At 39.2% G+C, this 15,314-nt stretch overlaps 1 protein-coding gene and 1 non-coding gene across 2 annotated transcripts in view; one reads left to right on the top strand and one right to left on the bottom strand.

The window, feature by feature from the left end:
- The first annotated feature begins 5,950 nt into the window (after positions 1–5,950).
- Positions 5,951–6,022, top strand: trnap-agg (transfer RNA proline (anticodon AGG)). The gene has a single exon. It is a non-coding gene; the product is annotated as a tRNA-Pro (tRNA).
- A 1,700-nt stretch (positions 6,023–7,722) lies between these two features.
- hydin (HYDIN axonemal central pair apparatus protein) overlaps positions 7,723–15,314 on the bottom strand; it is a 77,346-nt gene continuing 69,754 nt past the window's right edge. The window contains exons 75-89 of the mRNA XM_065956585.1: positions 14,917–15,064; positions 14,523–14,724; positions 14,200–14,421; positions 13,863–14,032; positions 13,549–13,747; positions 12,660–12,812; positions 12,409–12,579; positions 12,017–12,126; positions 11,547–11,769; positions 10,270–10,643; positions 9,448–9,598; positions 9,134–9,364; positions 8,823–9,047; positions 8,347–8,628; positions 7,723–8,160 (exon numbers count right to left, since the gene is read on the bottom strand). Coding sequence (XP_065812657.1) covers positions 7,951–8,160; positions 8,347–8,628; positions 8,823–9,047; positions 9,134–9,364; positions 9,448–9,598; positions 10,270–10,643; positions 11,547–11,769; positions 12,017–12,126; positions 12,409–12,579; positions 12,660–12,812; positions 13,549–13,747; positions 13,863–14,032; positions 14,200–14,421; positions 14,523–14,724; positions 14,917–15,064 — 3,071 coding nt within the window. The 3' untranslated portion in view covers positions 7,723–7,950. The remainder of the gene's footprint in view (positions 8,161–8,346; positions 8,629–8,822; positions 9,048–9,133; positions 9,365–9,447; positions 9,599–10,269; positions 10,644–11,546; positions 11,770–12,016; positions 12,127–12,408; positions 12,580–12,659; positions 12,813–13,548; positions 13,748–13,862; positions 14,033–14,199; positions 14,422–14,522; positions 14,725–14,916; positions 15,065–15,314) is intronic.

Below are 15,314 nucleotides of genomic sequence, written 5' to 3'. Positions count from 1 at the left end.
CAAACAAACAGCTTTAAGTCTGATCGGACACACAGGTGCTGACAGGAAGTGACGAGGCAGAGTACAGGTACTGACAGGAAGTGACGAGGCAGAGTACAGGTACTGACAGGAAGTGACAAGAGGCAGAGCACAGGTACTGACAGGAAGTGACAAGAGGCAGAGCACAGGTACTGACAGGAAGTGACCAGAGACAGAGCACGCCTCCATTTGTTTAAATACAAAGATTTATTAAATATTAACAATAATTTAAGATTGATTGATTTGTCCGACAACACAGAAGCTTCATGTGCAACATGAAATTTAAAGAGACGATACAAAGACACAAACATGAGACACGTGATTTTAAACAGGATCTGTGATTCAACTTTTATTTTAGGATTAACGGGTGAACAAAAGAGTTCTTCAGTCCGACCTCATTAAATCATAGAGCTCTGTATCTTCTATCCTGCTGACATTGTTGAAAATAAACTTTATGTTTACTCCGAGACAACGTGAACCTCCTCTCAATAAGTCTACACTAACATAACTAAAGAAGAAGAATAATCTAGGCTACATAAATATTTTTACAGAATGCATTAGCTACAAAAAAAAAGCCGTTCCCGTAAGATACCGCTGAGTACCCATGGTAACATACAGTTCCCGTTTCCACCTGAGAGAGGGAAGTTTTTCCCAAAGCCTGCCGCTGTATTTCTACCCTACACCTTGATGAAGGAGACTTCATTCAGCTGAGAGTGTCACTTCTAATGGAGTGCACTCCGTCACGGAGGGGTGTAGGGTGTAGGGTTTGGTTTGAAAAAGGGCCATCTCCTGTGAACTGTCAGGTTACCAAGAACTCTGAATGCAGACGCTTTTCAATCTGTGTGAATTCTCACGTGCTTATTCAAAGAGCTTGTCTTGGTGAATGATGGATGACCTGTTTGAGTTCTTCTGTGATGTTTCAGGTTTGTCCTCTGAAAGAATCTTTTTTCCACATGTGGTGTAGGCGTGTGTCTTCTCACATGGACTGTAAACCTCTCTTTGATTTAAAGATGTGTCGTGCAGGTAAACTGCTATCCAGCTGTGTGCGTCCTGTTTGATCGTCTAAAGAATCTTTTCCCACAGGAGCTGCAGGAGTGTGGTATCTCCCTGTGTGGGCACTTCTCACCTGTTTCCTCAGATCACAACTAAATCTGTAGGCTCTTCCAAATGTTCTGCAAGTAAACGGCCTCTCGTCTGTAAGCATTATATAGTCCTCTTTCAAATGAGAGGAATGACAGAATCTTTTCCCACAGATGCTGCAGGAGTAAGTCTTCTCACCTGTGTGTGTTCTTGTATGAATCATCAGTTCTGACTTGAAACTCAATACTTTCCCACAATTGTTGCAAGTATGCCTCTCCTGACCTGAGTGCACGACACTCTGATGTGTCAGTAATTCTGATTTATGCTCAAAAGCTTCCCCACATGTGTCACATTTGAAAGACGTTTGACTTTGGTGAGAATTAGAAATAGGCTCTGATGTTTTAGTGTTTTTTCTTGTTGATTCTGAGTCTTTGAGCTCGCTGCCTTTGGGATCTTGATTCTCAGCATCCTGAGAGTTGTCAGAAAGGAGCTGGTGTTTATTTAGTAGTTGTTCTTCACTGTGGTCTCTCCTCATGAGTAAGAGTCATCATGGATGTGTCAGTCTCCTGCTTCAGTACGAGCTGCTCTCCCTCCTGACTGCTGCAGAGTCGCTCCTGCTCCTCTTTAACCTGTGGAGGCTCTGGATCCTCTTGGTCCGGATTGGAGTTCCTCTGCTGGTCAGCCAGAACCTCCTCCTCCTCCTCCTTACACACAAGTTGCTGTGGGACATCTGGATGAACATGGAACAAAAACATTTATTCTAGGGCTGGGCACGTTAACGCGTTATTTTCGCATTAACTCATTAATTAATTATCGCCGACAATAATTTTATCTCGCTTTAACGCAGTTTTTATTATTTATTTTCTTATTGTATATATGTGTATATGGATTTTGCCTTAGATACAGTTAAAGAGGTAAACACCTACTATTTACCCCGAGGAATAAATCAAACTGCTTTGTTGCGAATCAATTTGGTGAAATTAAACTTTAAATTAGCTTTTCAATACAAGTTACAGTTAACATTAGTTCAAACTAACTGTACAGACTTGATTAGAGATAATATTTGTGTTCCACTGTCTTATACTTCCTCAATATTAACTGAAGCACTAATTGAAGTCAAACCCTGGCTAGGTACAAAAGCATTCCTTATGGTTAAAGTAAATTTGCACAACTGCTCAGTTATGATTTCAGAAGAGAGTACATTCTTCCAGTGCTCACACATGAATTGCAAGATGTTCCCCTATGTTTCCAAGGTATAGAAGACAGCAACGAACCAGATTTGGGTCGGAGTTCTTGTAAGTCGGTTATAAATGTTAGTATAAAACAGCAGCCTCTCCCTGAGAGGGCGTATTTGATCTGTGGTAATAGAGCTTATAGCTGCATGCCAATAGAAAAATCTAAAAGGGATCTGTTATTTGGCCTACTTAGTTCCAATGATTAGAGAAGTTGAATCTAAAGAAATTGCTGCACTGCATCCACCAATGGACAGACAGAAAAGAGAAATGTCTGGGTTTCAGCAGGCAGCGAGCATCCTTTTGCCATCATATGGTGTTTATGTGTCTTACCAGGAAATTAAAGCATTATCTAAAGTGTTGGAGAATCATCTTAGCACCTCTAGTAGAGCTCTGCTAGCTGAACACAAAGAGCTTCAGGAGGTTAAAAATGTGGTAATGCAGAGTAGAATGGCTCTTGATCTCCTCCTAGCTGCACAAGGGGGAACCTGCAAAGTTATTGGTACTGAATGTTCTTCCTATATTTCTGATGTTATGAATATGGTACATGATACACCGCACAAGGGATAAGAGAACTGCATGAAAACCAAGGGTTTCGATTTGGGGATTTTAAAGGATTGTTTGGTTCCTGGGGTACTGGTGTTGTCAAATTGCTAACCACACTTGTGGTTACATTAATGGTGATTCTATTTGTAGTAGTATGTCTGATAACTAATTAAAGCCATTTTTCGATGTGCTGTTAAACCTATTAGCCAGGCCTCTCAGGTTGTTATTGATAATAATATTGAACTCATGCCAGTTAATCATGAACAAAGGCCTTACATTTGTAAAGAGTGGGTTCCCCCAGGTTACCCTGATATTGAAGAAGATAATGTTTCACTGTATGAATAAAGATTGATATATGTGTGTGGCAGTGATCAACAGGGAGGAGGGAGAGAGCCTGTTTCAAATTAAACATACATGGAAATTAGGGTTTAAGGTTTTAAATTTAAGGTTTGAATTTCTCTAGGTTTTGTTTCTATTTTGACAATCACATTTAATATTAAATGAATGTTATATTTTGAATGAAGATAAATTAATGGTGTATTTTGAATAAATGCTATATTGGTAATTAACTATGTTGGTCAGCTCTCGAGTACAGCCCCAAGGTAATTCAACGCCCTTTTTCACCGTGCGTAAAGTACATTGGGTGAAGAAAATAATTGCCATCGGGCATGTCGGGAAAATCTTGGACATTGCGTTTCAATTGACATTGAACATTGCATTTCCATTGGAAAAGGACGTTTGATTTAAAAAAAATAAAATAAATCTTTATTGTAAAGTAATGATTGTCTATTATAATTGATTTAACAACTGATTGATGGTATTGATTGATTTTAATTGAAGCGGAATATGTAACCATATTTCTGAGGGTATTTGTGTTTAGAATCTAGGTTAATTGGATTTTGATTCAAGTTGTTTTAGGTGTTTTTAACAAATAGTATGTTTAATTAAAGCTTAATCACCCTTTAAAATAAGTTTATGGAACATTGTGGAAATGCCTAATGTTTGCCTAGAATGGGTTAGTTAGCGCAAGAGTTTCTTTTTATCCCATTTCATAAATCAGCAAATCAAAACTACTAAATGAATAAGTCAGAGATGGGTTTTTGGATCTCTTGTTTGCAGGTAAGTATGTGATCTGTGACCTCTGCCGTGTAGTTCCCTGAATGCACTGGGTGTTCAAGGGACCCTATGATTTATAGTTTGTTTTTTAACAAAACCTATGACTTATAGTTTTTTTTATCCTGTTTTTTTGCCCTGAGGCAGAATTCCTAGATCATCATACTGTAGTGGTGATGGGTGACACCTGTTAGGATAATTAATAAGGTAATTAGTGTGTGATTTGAAACTATGTCTTGGATTTGTTTGATTTTGACATTAAATGAAAAAATATGAATGTGTTCAATGGTGTAAGCAAGCTCATATCTGCAGACCTTCTCAGGCTAAATTAATAATTTGGGTTTGGGTAGTTAGTGTTGATCAAACAGGGAGGATCTGTGGTGGAATTTCTGTAGTTATTTGGATTATAATGTACAGACTGTATAATGTCAGTCAGACCTGATAGAGTTCAGCTGTTATTAGAACACCAAGTACAGCTTGGAGAGTGTCAACTGTTCCTCCTGATATCTGTAAGGATGTTTGGTAGACTTATTGTCTGCTCCAGTGTTATTGATGTCACAGATTAGTCTAGGTGGGTCAATGTGACCCTGATAATGATAATGTCTTATAGGATATATGCGATGCCTTTCGAAAAGTTCTGCAGATGTGACTGAGCAAGACACGAGTACAGAAGTGTGATGTTGAATCATGTCTCCTCATGAGTATTCTTCTTATGTATAAACTTTCATCAACGTAAGCCATCTGAGTCAATTGAGTCTTATTGTATGCAGTCAAGTCTTAGACTTTTCTTCAACATATTGTGGTAAACATGTATAAAAGTGAAAATAAGCAAGACATAAGTAAGGTTAGGTTCCATAAGGTTTCATATCCTATGGCTGATACTGACCGTCAAATGTGGTTGCACCTTATAGCAGATTACTTCTGTTATCAGTCGCACAAACCCCAACTCAGGACAGTATGTATTTTGGTTACATTCAATGATGATGAGAAAATAAATATTTTACCATCGTTTTCATCAACTAATGGGTTCCAGAAGGATTTTTTTTAACTGAATGAATATTTACAAACACATCACATTTAAAAACTATATTTATACATGAAAAGGCTGGCAGTTATCTGCAATATACTCTTTAGATTTACCCAAATGAAAAAAGTAAGCTAATTAAGAAAGTAAATTCACAAGTTAGCTACAGAGATTTGTTTTTGTAAGATTTCTCTACAGTCTATAGGTCTCATTGTTGTTCCTGAAAAGTGTCCTTGGCTTTCACATAAACAAATTCAACCTTCCCACTTGTAAATGAATGCAAATTACTTTATTTACATGCCCTCCCATAACCAAGTTTTGAGCCCTACTCTGTTTTTATTCTCATCCAGGAAATGATGTTTGCATGGAAAATCAGATCCGCACACCAAGGACCTTCAGTTAAAGGATTTATTTAACAAGTAACGTTTTGAGCCAACATGCGCTTCCTCAGACTTGAGGACTCCTTGATGTGTGGATCTTTTTTGCTTCTTTAAACCTATGCCTACTCGTTTTTTGGATCCAGACTCCTCTTAGGAATATTAGTTTTGTTTTAATTTTGCATTGAGAACAACAAAACTGGTTATTTAGGTTTTTCTATTCATGATCATCGTTTCACTGCGTGCTTTTGTGTCTTCGTTTCTTACCATTTCAACTCCACAAATACCTAATTAAGCCTTTTACATTACATATTATTGTGGTTTTACACACAATGTTTTTGCTCTGTTTTGATGTATGTTACTGTATTATGTAAAGATGAGAGACACACAAATACTGCGTGATGTTAAAGGTTTCCCAGCAGAGGGCGCTGTTCAGCAACAGACAGTGGTCTTACAGCTGCCACATCACCAGTTGAGGGGCTGAACTTCAGAGCTAGAACTTCAGAGCTAGAACTTCAGGGGACGGGAATATAAGTGTCTGTTTTGTGATTTTTAGACATGGCTCGTTGGTCTAGGGGTATGATTCTCGCTTAGGGTGCGAGAGGTCCCGGGTTCAAATCCCGGACGAGCCCTGTTTTAATCCTTGAGGGGTCAAAAAACATTAAAAAGCTGTTTGATATGTAATTCTTGAAGTATTAACAAAAAACAAGGCTGCGACCTATAAATCAATACCTGATGGAATATGTTTATGTCAATATCCTGATAGCACAGCGGAGGAAGGAGTGTGACTACAGAGTTCAAAAGTTCTTTACCGCTTAATAAATAATCAGATATGGGCTGTGTTATATATGGATCGTACAGTAGATCTTTTTGTACTTGAGAAATTAAAATTCTTTCAGTTCTCTACAAAAGCAATCAAATGACATTAACAACAAATGACATTGAACTGACTGATTTGTGGCTCTTTTGGATCAACGTCTGAAGAGAGTGCTGCAGCGACTGAATTAAATATTTGGTACACTCTTTTCATCAACAGAGAAGGAGAGAAAATGGGAATGAAAGTTGTGCAGGAAAGATGTGGTTACATATTTGGCATGTCAAGGCCGAAATACTGTAAATAGGAATGCAGTAGGAACAAAAAGCAACAGATACAGAAAATAGGTTGATTTTAGAAAACTAAGAGACTCCTGAAAAAAAGAATATGGGAGGGCTCAGCAAGTGTAGTGGTGCGTTTCTAGCACAAAAGTGACAAATCTGCAGTAGATAAGGTTCAGTTTGTGTTTTTTTAATAGGGGTTGTATGAAGTACTTATCAAAGTGAGTGTACTAAGTACTGTAGAGGACAGCAGCACAGCAGGAAGCATAACTATTACACTGGCTCATGAGAAACATTTTTAAAATTCTACATCTAAAAACATTTTGGTTTAAGCGTATGCTGTATATTTTATAAAATGTCACCGCTTTCCCTTGATGTCGGAGAACCATTTACTTTTGGACTATGTTTTTATTTAAAGAATAATATCCCTTTAAAGGAATAAAACACAACAAATGAGAAGTCCTGTAGCTTTGTTGAGCACTCAGGAGTTTCTAATGTGTTGATGAAGAGATGATCATTAGTGATTAATAAACAACTTTCTAATTTTCACAATCATAACGACATTCTGAAGTTTACGAGTGAATGTGCATAGAAAAGGAACTTTTTGTCAAATGACTGAACAATATAATAACGTATTTTATATAATAATGTTATTATTTAAATGTATGGTTGATGGATGCTGATTTGATTGGAAATGTCTGAAGGCCGTGCGTAATGTGAAGTCTTAGACAGTTTAATTCTTTTTATGAATCTGGTTGTAAAGCTATAACAATGTTACTGTTACTGCTGTGCCTCAATCTTTGGTATTAAAACCCAATGTGACCCCAGGCTGTGGCTTTTGTCAGATTTATCTGCAGCAGGACAGGGCCTTGTGATCTTGGGTATTTCTTTATTTTTTTTCAATTTTGGAAACTCATCCCAACACTCAAAAGTAATCCGATTATAAGACGTGAAGCGATGTTTGCAAGTCACTGGATATAAGCTGAGTTGGTCCCTGCATGCTTTAACAATTATTGCCAAAGTCTTAAATGTCTCCCTTGTTCTAATGCACATCTTACCACCGCTTGTTTCTTTCCTCTTACAAATATTAATTGGGCGTCAACACTGAAAGTTAAATGTTGTTTTGTTATTAACCTTTCAGAGAATATATAGGGGGAGAAAGAAAAAAGCCTCCACTCCCCACCTCCAATGTTACATGACTTCACTGCAACCCCCCCCCCCATATATTTGTCACATACACCTAGTATAATTTATTGAACTAAAAAAAGAAAGGACAAAAAGTGTTGAAATCATTAGACACATTAGACACATTAGACACAATTGCCCCTATTTGTTATTATGGCTTACAAAGTTAGGGTTCAAGCGTAAATAAATAAGCCGTCTACAACTCTCTTTTGGCATGAGCTTTTCTTTTGGGTGTGTGTGCACAGACGACTACATGTGTAAAGTGTGCATTAACATCGCTCTATGATGACTCTGGGCGGTAGCCCCTCAGGTAGTAGACCCAAGAACAGGGCTTGCTGTGGCCTTCAGAACGCTGGCTGGAGATGGTCAGCTTGCCAAACCAAGGCCCTGCAGAGCCTCTTGAAGTGGCACTAAAGGAGATCAGGATGTTGTAGGTCTTTTTGGAGACAATGGTGTCCACTTCTTTGACCGTGAAGCAGGGGTTGTCAACCTAGGAGCGTGGTGCATAAGGATAAGGTTAAACAAGTTTCATAAAGTAATCAAATCAGTTTGAAGCATTTTTAGGAGCTGAAGTCAAAAATAAATAAAAAGCCAAACTGTGTTACTTTCTTTGTTTGACTATCCTAGGTGTCATTTCATAGTGGTTTAGTTCTACTTATTTTTTTGGGTTCTGTACCTGGAAAGAGAAAGCAGTGGTCTGCAGGAACACATTCTTGAAGGGTATAGTGATGTTGCGACCCGCCTTGATGCTAAATGGGCCCTGGGGTTTGGGAGAGTGGCAGATCCCATGTAAGGGAAAGATGTATTCTCCCCCAATTCCTGAGGCCAGGCTGAGCTGGCCTCTTACTTCTCCCAGCTGATGCGGTTCAAAACAAACTTCCATGCTGGCCTCTGACCCCGCATGGGAACCCGGAGACGCACCAACTTTCTCTTCCACTATGAAGTCCGGGCAATCAGTCTGCAGGTGGGAGATAACAAATGAAGCAGCAAAATAAAACTCCTTGATTATCATTGCATAAGCTGAGTAGTGTTTCTAGTTCAAACTGATGTGTAAAATAAGTAAGAATAAGACCAACAAAGTAAAGGTGGGAGAGCCAAAAGATCATGTTGTGCAGTGATATTTACTACTTCTCCTATAAAGGATTTTCTTACCTTGCATGAGTACTCAGTTTTGAAGTGAGAGTAGTTGATGAATTTAATGGGAACAGAGTGGCTGCTGCCCAGACAAGTGTTGAAATGGACAGTTTTCTCAGGTGGAGGGGGCAGAGCTTTGAGGACCAGATCGTAGTGAAAGTAGCCCAGATCATTACTACTGAGAGTCAGCCGGGCTGTAGACCTGCCTGCACGCAGGGGCTTGTACTCAAAGCTCAGAGAACTCTGAAGAGAGGAATGTACACATATAGAAAGATTCATCAAAAGTCTGTTTTTCAGTAAGTGCAGGAAAAGATGAACTCAATATCCACCTTGGACTGTCCTGGCACCGTGTGCTGGGTTGGAGCACTGATGTCGGGACAGTTACACTCAGTGCTGAGGCAGGTAGCTGTGGTCAGGGGGTTCTCCACCTCCACAGTGGCCAAGGCTGTCCGACGGACCGCTGTCTCCAGCTTTATTTCAGACAAAACTCCTGGAGATGTAACCTTGTATGTTACAAGGTAAAACAAATACTCACCGGAGGTCACGTTACTAAATGTCACCTGGGGAGAAGAGTGAAAGGTTTGAGGACAAGGTGCTTACATATGTATACGATCTGATCAGAGAAATGTGTGAGTGATCAAACCTTGGTGTTGAAGTGCCCCTCTTTGTAAGCAAAGAAAGACATCTTGTAGTCCCGTTTGGTCAAGGCAGGGACATCAATGTATTCAAGACCCTTGAGGGACATTGTGGCATCTGTCTTGTCAGGTTTCAGAATCTCCATCAGCACACGAAATCTGAGCACACAGAAACACTATTGACTATTAGTTATCTGTCCTGAAAATGTCTTTGTGTTTCTACTCTTGACATTTACTCATTATATTTTGCATAGAGTTTATATTTTAAAGGCAGAAGTTTTAAATAGGGTATGATTTTGTGCCACCTTTTTCTTGAAAATGTCTCGCCTATATCTTTTAAGAGAACTGAGTGTATACACAAACTGCTGCAAAGTGCCACAAGATTTCAGTCATAGTTATGACTCACATCTGCTGCAGCTGTTTAGATCCCCAGAACTTTGTTGTAAGTTTAAAGGCGCACTAATCACAGAATCTGTACATTTCTCCAACTTTCACATTTCTCTTCCAAAACTCCATAGTGCACCTTTAAGCACTTTTTTTTTTTAGCTCTGCTTCAACAAATGTACTGTTCTGGTTCACTCTCCCTGTTCTCATAGCATCATTTTAGGAGCAGCATCACATTTATTAGATAGATCGAAATATGAACGTCAACTTCTATCTGTTACTGCTGGATGTCCAAGTTACCCATATCAAGCTAAAAGGTGAGCTCCGAGTGTTTCTGTCATCTCCAATTGACCAAAGAAGAACACAGGTTTTGCTAGTTTAGGAATGATCACAGGATCTGTATGGTCAGAGAAGCTGGAGACTTTAGGGTAATTGTGTGATTTTACCGCTGTTGCTTGGAGAGCCAGTTGTGTACTGGGAGCATCAGTGTGTGGTGAGTCTTGGCTGGCAGTTCATGCAGAAAGGTGTCCTCTGCCTTGGGAGGCTCAGCAGTTCCCTGTAGAGTGTACAGCATACCGCTCCCATCAGGGAAGGAGAAAAAGACTGATCCCAAGTGTTTCTTTTTATCAGCAGTCATAGTCAGTGGTTTGTAGGTGATCTTGCAGGTCTTGTTTTGAAAAGGTTCCATGGTCACAGAGGGCTTAGCAGTCCACTGTTCACCCTCAATGACGGGCCTGATGCTGCAGTGATGGCTTGTGGGGTTGAACACTGGAAGAGTCAGTGTGTGAGAGCCACGCACTGGGCAAACAAAATTCACCACCTGGAGACATTTAAGATTCAAGATTTGTATTTGTCACATGCTCATACAGATGTGCAGTGAAATGTAAAGACTGTTCCGCAAGGCTATGCAATAAACACTCAAATTACTAATACACATATATACAGTAATATAAAAAGTCTAATGTAAAATTAAAGAAAGAAATATTTGAATATACAAAATATAGAATAATGTAAACAGTGTAGTCCACAGTGTCAAAGCGCAATGTGCAGATTGGATAAGAGAGACATAAGGGTTAAGCCATTTGTAGTACAAAAGCATTTACACTAGGGGGAGTGCCGTCACTGTAAATGTGAATCAAAAAGAACTAATGAATTATCACCGTCAATTTAATTCAAATTGAAAATGAATCAAATGAAAATCACCTGGTCAGATGTAAGTGGCTAACGAAGTATTTTAAACAAACTGAAAGTTTTCCCAAATGTTAACTTATCTTTAATATGTCAAGACTGCCCGCTTGTTCCAAAAGAAACATAAATCCATCTCTCAAATGAACTGATTCTGGACTTTAACCATCAGTAAACTCAGGCCTTTAGTATGTGCACAGAAAGTATTATACCAGTTTTCTTTTGTATCAAATGTAAACTAAAGAGTAGACTTGGTAGTATCCCTATTTAAATATCATAGAATAACTTTTTTTATTGGCAAACTTTAATAACTTTTATAATGGGTATCACAATAAGTATCTAACCATGGAAATATAACGTGTAATAGCTTAATGTATGTCACCTTGGTTGACTTGAAGCTGCAGTGTTTCCCTGGAAACTAATTTATTTTTGAAGTGCCAGGACACAAAAGTGTAATGCAGCATTTCCATTTCCTTACATGTGGAATCAAAACCCTAAATGATCAAATATGCAATGATTGAAAAGGAATCAATCAAACCTCTTTGCTGGTGGAAGCTACGATGCAAGATCCTGTCACAGTAAAGGTAACAGGGGAGGAGAAGCCCTCCACACAGCAGAACACGTTCTCATATCTTGTGTCATTACTCAGTTCTACGGGGCTAAAGGTCACGTCAAAAAGGACCTCCTTGTCTGGAGAGATATAGCCTTTAGCTGGTGCAATGGACAGATCTTGAGGAAAACTGTCCGTCTTCCAGTGGAATCTTGTAGACAGATAAATTAAAAGCAAATTACATGAAGTAGATCTGAGCAGAATTGGTCATAATGTGAGCATAACAAACAATTATGTACAGAAATGTATTATCTCTGGGCAAATCTGATTAAGACTGATGCTTCATTCTTGTTTGATAGACTCTTAAAGAAGGGGTTAGGTGTATGTTAATGTGTTTCTGCTACACTATGTCTGTCTGTGGTTTACTACTTGAGAGGAAAACATAACTGTAACCTTACCTGGCTCCAATGTCCCCAGAGTTCATCATAACTATCTTTTTCCTGGCCTGGCAGCCCTGGACAACAGCTCCAAAGGCTAAGTGGTCCTGGTCCAGCTGGACCTCCACAACCTGTCAGTGACATTGTAATGGTTAACATTGCTTCATAAACCATCGAAATGTTTCTTGCTTAAAAACTTCCAATTCCATTGAATGTTATGTCATTAAGCTCATTGTAGTTCATCCCTTTACAAACACATTCAGCAGTTTTATGTACAAATCTCTAATCTTAATGTTTAGATTATTTTAAAAAGTTACAAGAATATAATAAACCTACATTAGAGGAGATGCTCAAGCGTGTAAAGGAAATACATGTAGCTGGTTTATCGGGATAAAATCTACTGCACAGCCTACCTTGCAGCTGCCCTGGATGGTCAGCAGGGGGTGCAACAGGCCTGGAAACTGGGCCTGCAGCTCAGCGCTGAAGGGGGGTATGTGCTGGTTTGGTGAGAACTGGATCTCAACATTACATGAACCACCTCTGGCTTTCAGGCTAAGCTCACCTGCAGGACTGAACAACAGATACTGGAAGAAAATGTGGAGGTTAAAAGGTGATCAGAGAATAATATTTAGTAGTACTGTGTGTGTCCTCATGAGTGTCCTACCTTTTGGTCCAACGATGTGTTTGTGCTGAGCAGCAGAGTAAAGGAAATATCTAAAGCGCTGCGGTTCACCAGAACCACTTGTTTTTTCACCTTCTGACCAATCATCAAAGATCCTAGTTTCACTTTCCTTTGCTTGGGATCTTCCACCTCCAACTAGGGCAGATTGAAACATGTATTAAAAAATGTACAATAATACACCTAATGTAATAGATAACCATGTAAACATGTTAGATTATGCAGTTAAATTGGCCCCTTTAGTATGAAATCTTATGGGGATTCCTTGACTTCTGTAGCCAGCCTCAAGTGGTTCAGTAAACAGAAACTGGACTGTACTTGTGTAGCACTTTTCTCGTCTTCTTTTCATTCACAGGAATTTTACACTTCAATTCACACCAGATTCATACACTGAAGGCAGATGATTATTTTTTTGCCCGTTAGTATAAAGCAGTGGTACTCAGCCACACTGACCAAAAAATATTTCTGCAAGAGCCACAATCAAAAAACGTATTTCTTTCCTAAAATATGTGTGGGAAACATGACTTGCAAAGAATAATTTCTGCTGACAATGTTTCCCTTTTTTAAATAATTACTTTTTTTCTCCAAGTAGGACCTAAAAGAGCCACAACTAGTCCCAAATGAGCCACATGTGGCTCGAGATCCTCGGGTTGAGTATCACTGGTATAAACTAATCCTATTCATACACATGCTCACACTGCTGGCTTGCCCATCTTGTATTTAAGATTGTTCCGTTCAAAAAGTGATTATTTTAAATTCAAAATATTTTATACTTTTCTCTTCAGATATCCAGACAGATGAATTTGCTTGTGTCCTGTTGTAGCAGGAGTAACATAGTCCTGCCTTCAATTGGTATTCTTGGTAACAGACTCACCCTCCTCTCAACGCCTTGCCCCAATATGTCCACTTGTTTTGTGACACCGCTGTTTAAGATGAAGATGAGCTTGTCATGGTAACGGACAGCCTCACGGGGATAGAACCTGACTGGTATGTCCATCACAGCACCAGGGAACAAAATATCATGTTTGAAGTCAATCTCCAGGTAAGAGGTATTCTTGTACTTGCACTGGATACTGAGGAGTAAGAGCACATACAATTTGTTTCTTTTAAACTCTTGAGCTTCCTGAGTATATTTACACCAAATGATATGCAGTTGAAACAGAAATAAAGTACAAACAACTACTGTACCTAATGTCCCTTTCGCCTTTGTTGCTTATCACTAGAGTCTGTGAGGCCGGCACTGTGTCAGGACTGTATAGAAAGCACTTGCCAAAGTTGTACTTGTTGAAGGAAAATTGAAGGCTGGGTGCTACAGCCCTGCCTTTTATGTTGAAGATAAATGCTGGTCCATGCTTTACCTGACAAGACAAAACAACAGAGAGACAAAACACCCAGAAAGAACAAATAAAGATTGAGTTTAAAGTGTATTTGTGCAGGCCAGGGGCATGTCTTATTAACATAACTAGTCCATATACTGTACTTTTTAGAAAATCACATGAACCCTTATAGGACAATAGCATCTGACCTTTACACTCAGTCTGACGTCCTCTAGGTTACAAATGCTCTGGGGGCTGAAAAAGAGTGAGGACTGTAGCCTTTTTCCAAACTCAAGAGTAGCATGTTGTGGTTTTGCCTCCAAATGCTGAAGCAGTTCGCTGGGACCAGTAAGGTCAAAGTTCATCTCCAGACTGAATTTTGCCGGATGGGACACCATCAGATTAACAAATGATTGCTCCAAAATCTCCACCTAGATATAGAGTCCAGACAGACACAAACAAGACAGAGATTTTCATGATTAAACTTCCCTTGTGTGATGGTGCATGTGAGTATTTGGGTCTGTGTACTGACCTCTCCAAAGTCCAGAGATTCTTGTTGGTTAGGTTTGATCTCTCTGAGACCCCCGCCTGGCTTTTCAACTTGAACGGAAATGGTGAAACAACTGGCCTTCACTGTCAATGTAAGTGGCTCTGACTTCCTCTTTGCCCTCAGAACCAATCTGAAGCTCACACAGCCATCCCAGCAAGGTGTGAAGGATACTGACAAAGGCAACCTGCAGCAAAGAGTGAACGTTAATTGACAGATTCCCTTCTCCTTATCCAGTCCAGAAACCTTAAAACCTGACAGAGCTTTAAGATTTGTCACTTCACACATTATCACATTATTTCAGACTTGACACTGTCACTGATTATTATTCTTCAAGGCATTTCGCTTTACATTTAGTTGCATTTTCAGTGTCAATAACCTGTCTTTGGGTTCCAATGTTCCAGTCATGGGCTTCAAAATGAGGGTGGACTCCTGATCGTCACTGATGAGAGATGACTGCAGGACAGAGAAGTGGAAAGGTTCATCCTCTCCATTCACCAGATCAACTGTCTGTTCCATTTTGCGACCTGTGAAGGCAAACAAACAAACACACACATGGACACACAACTTTGAATATACATGGATATGTAGGCTTATATGTCATCATTAGGTTCTTTTGTTCAATCATGCTAATTCATTAGAGTAATACATTATTTACTGTTTGTTTTAAATTGTAATTATTGGTTGTTTCTAACCCAGAGTTGCAGCAACTAGTATTGAAAGCTTTTTAATAGTTATTTGCTATGACTCGCATACCTGAACATGTGTACAATGTCG

The sequence above is a fragment of the Labrus bergylta genome, chromosome 7 (assembly GCF_963930695.1).
Source record: "Labrus bergylta chromosome 7, fLabBer1.1, whole genome shotgun sequence".
In the NCBI taxonomy this organism is placed as follows: Eukaryota; Metazoa; Chordata; class Actinopteri; order Labriformes; family Labridae; genus Labrus; species Labrus bergylta.
The sequence above is the reverse complement of the archived record's forward strand: the minus strand, read 5'-3'. Positions and strand labels throughout refer to the sequence as shown.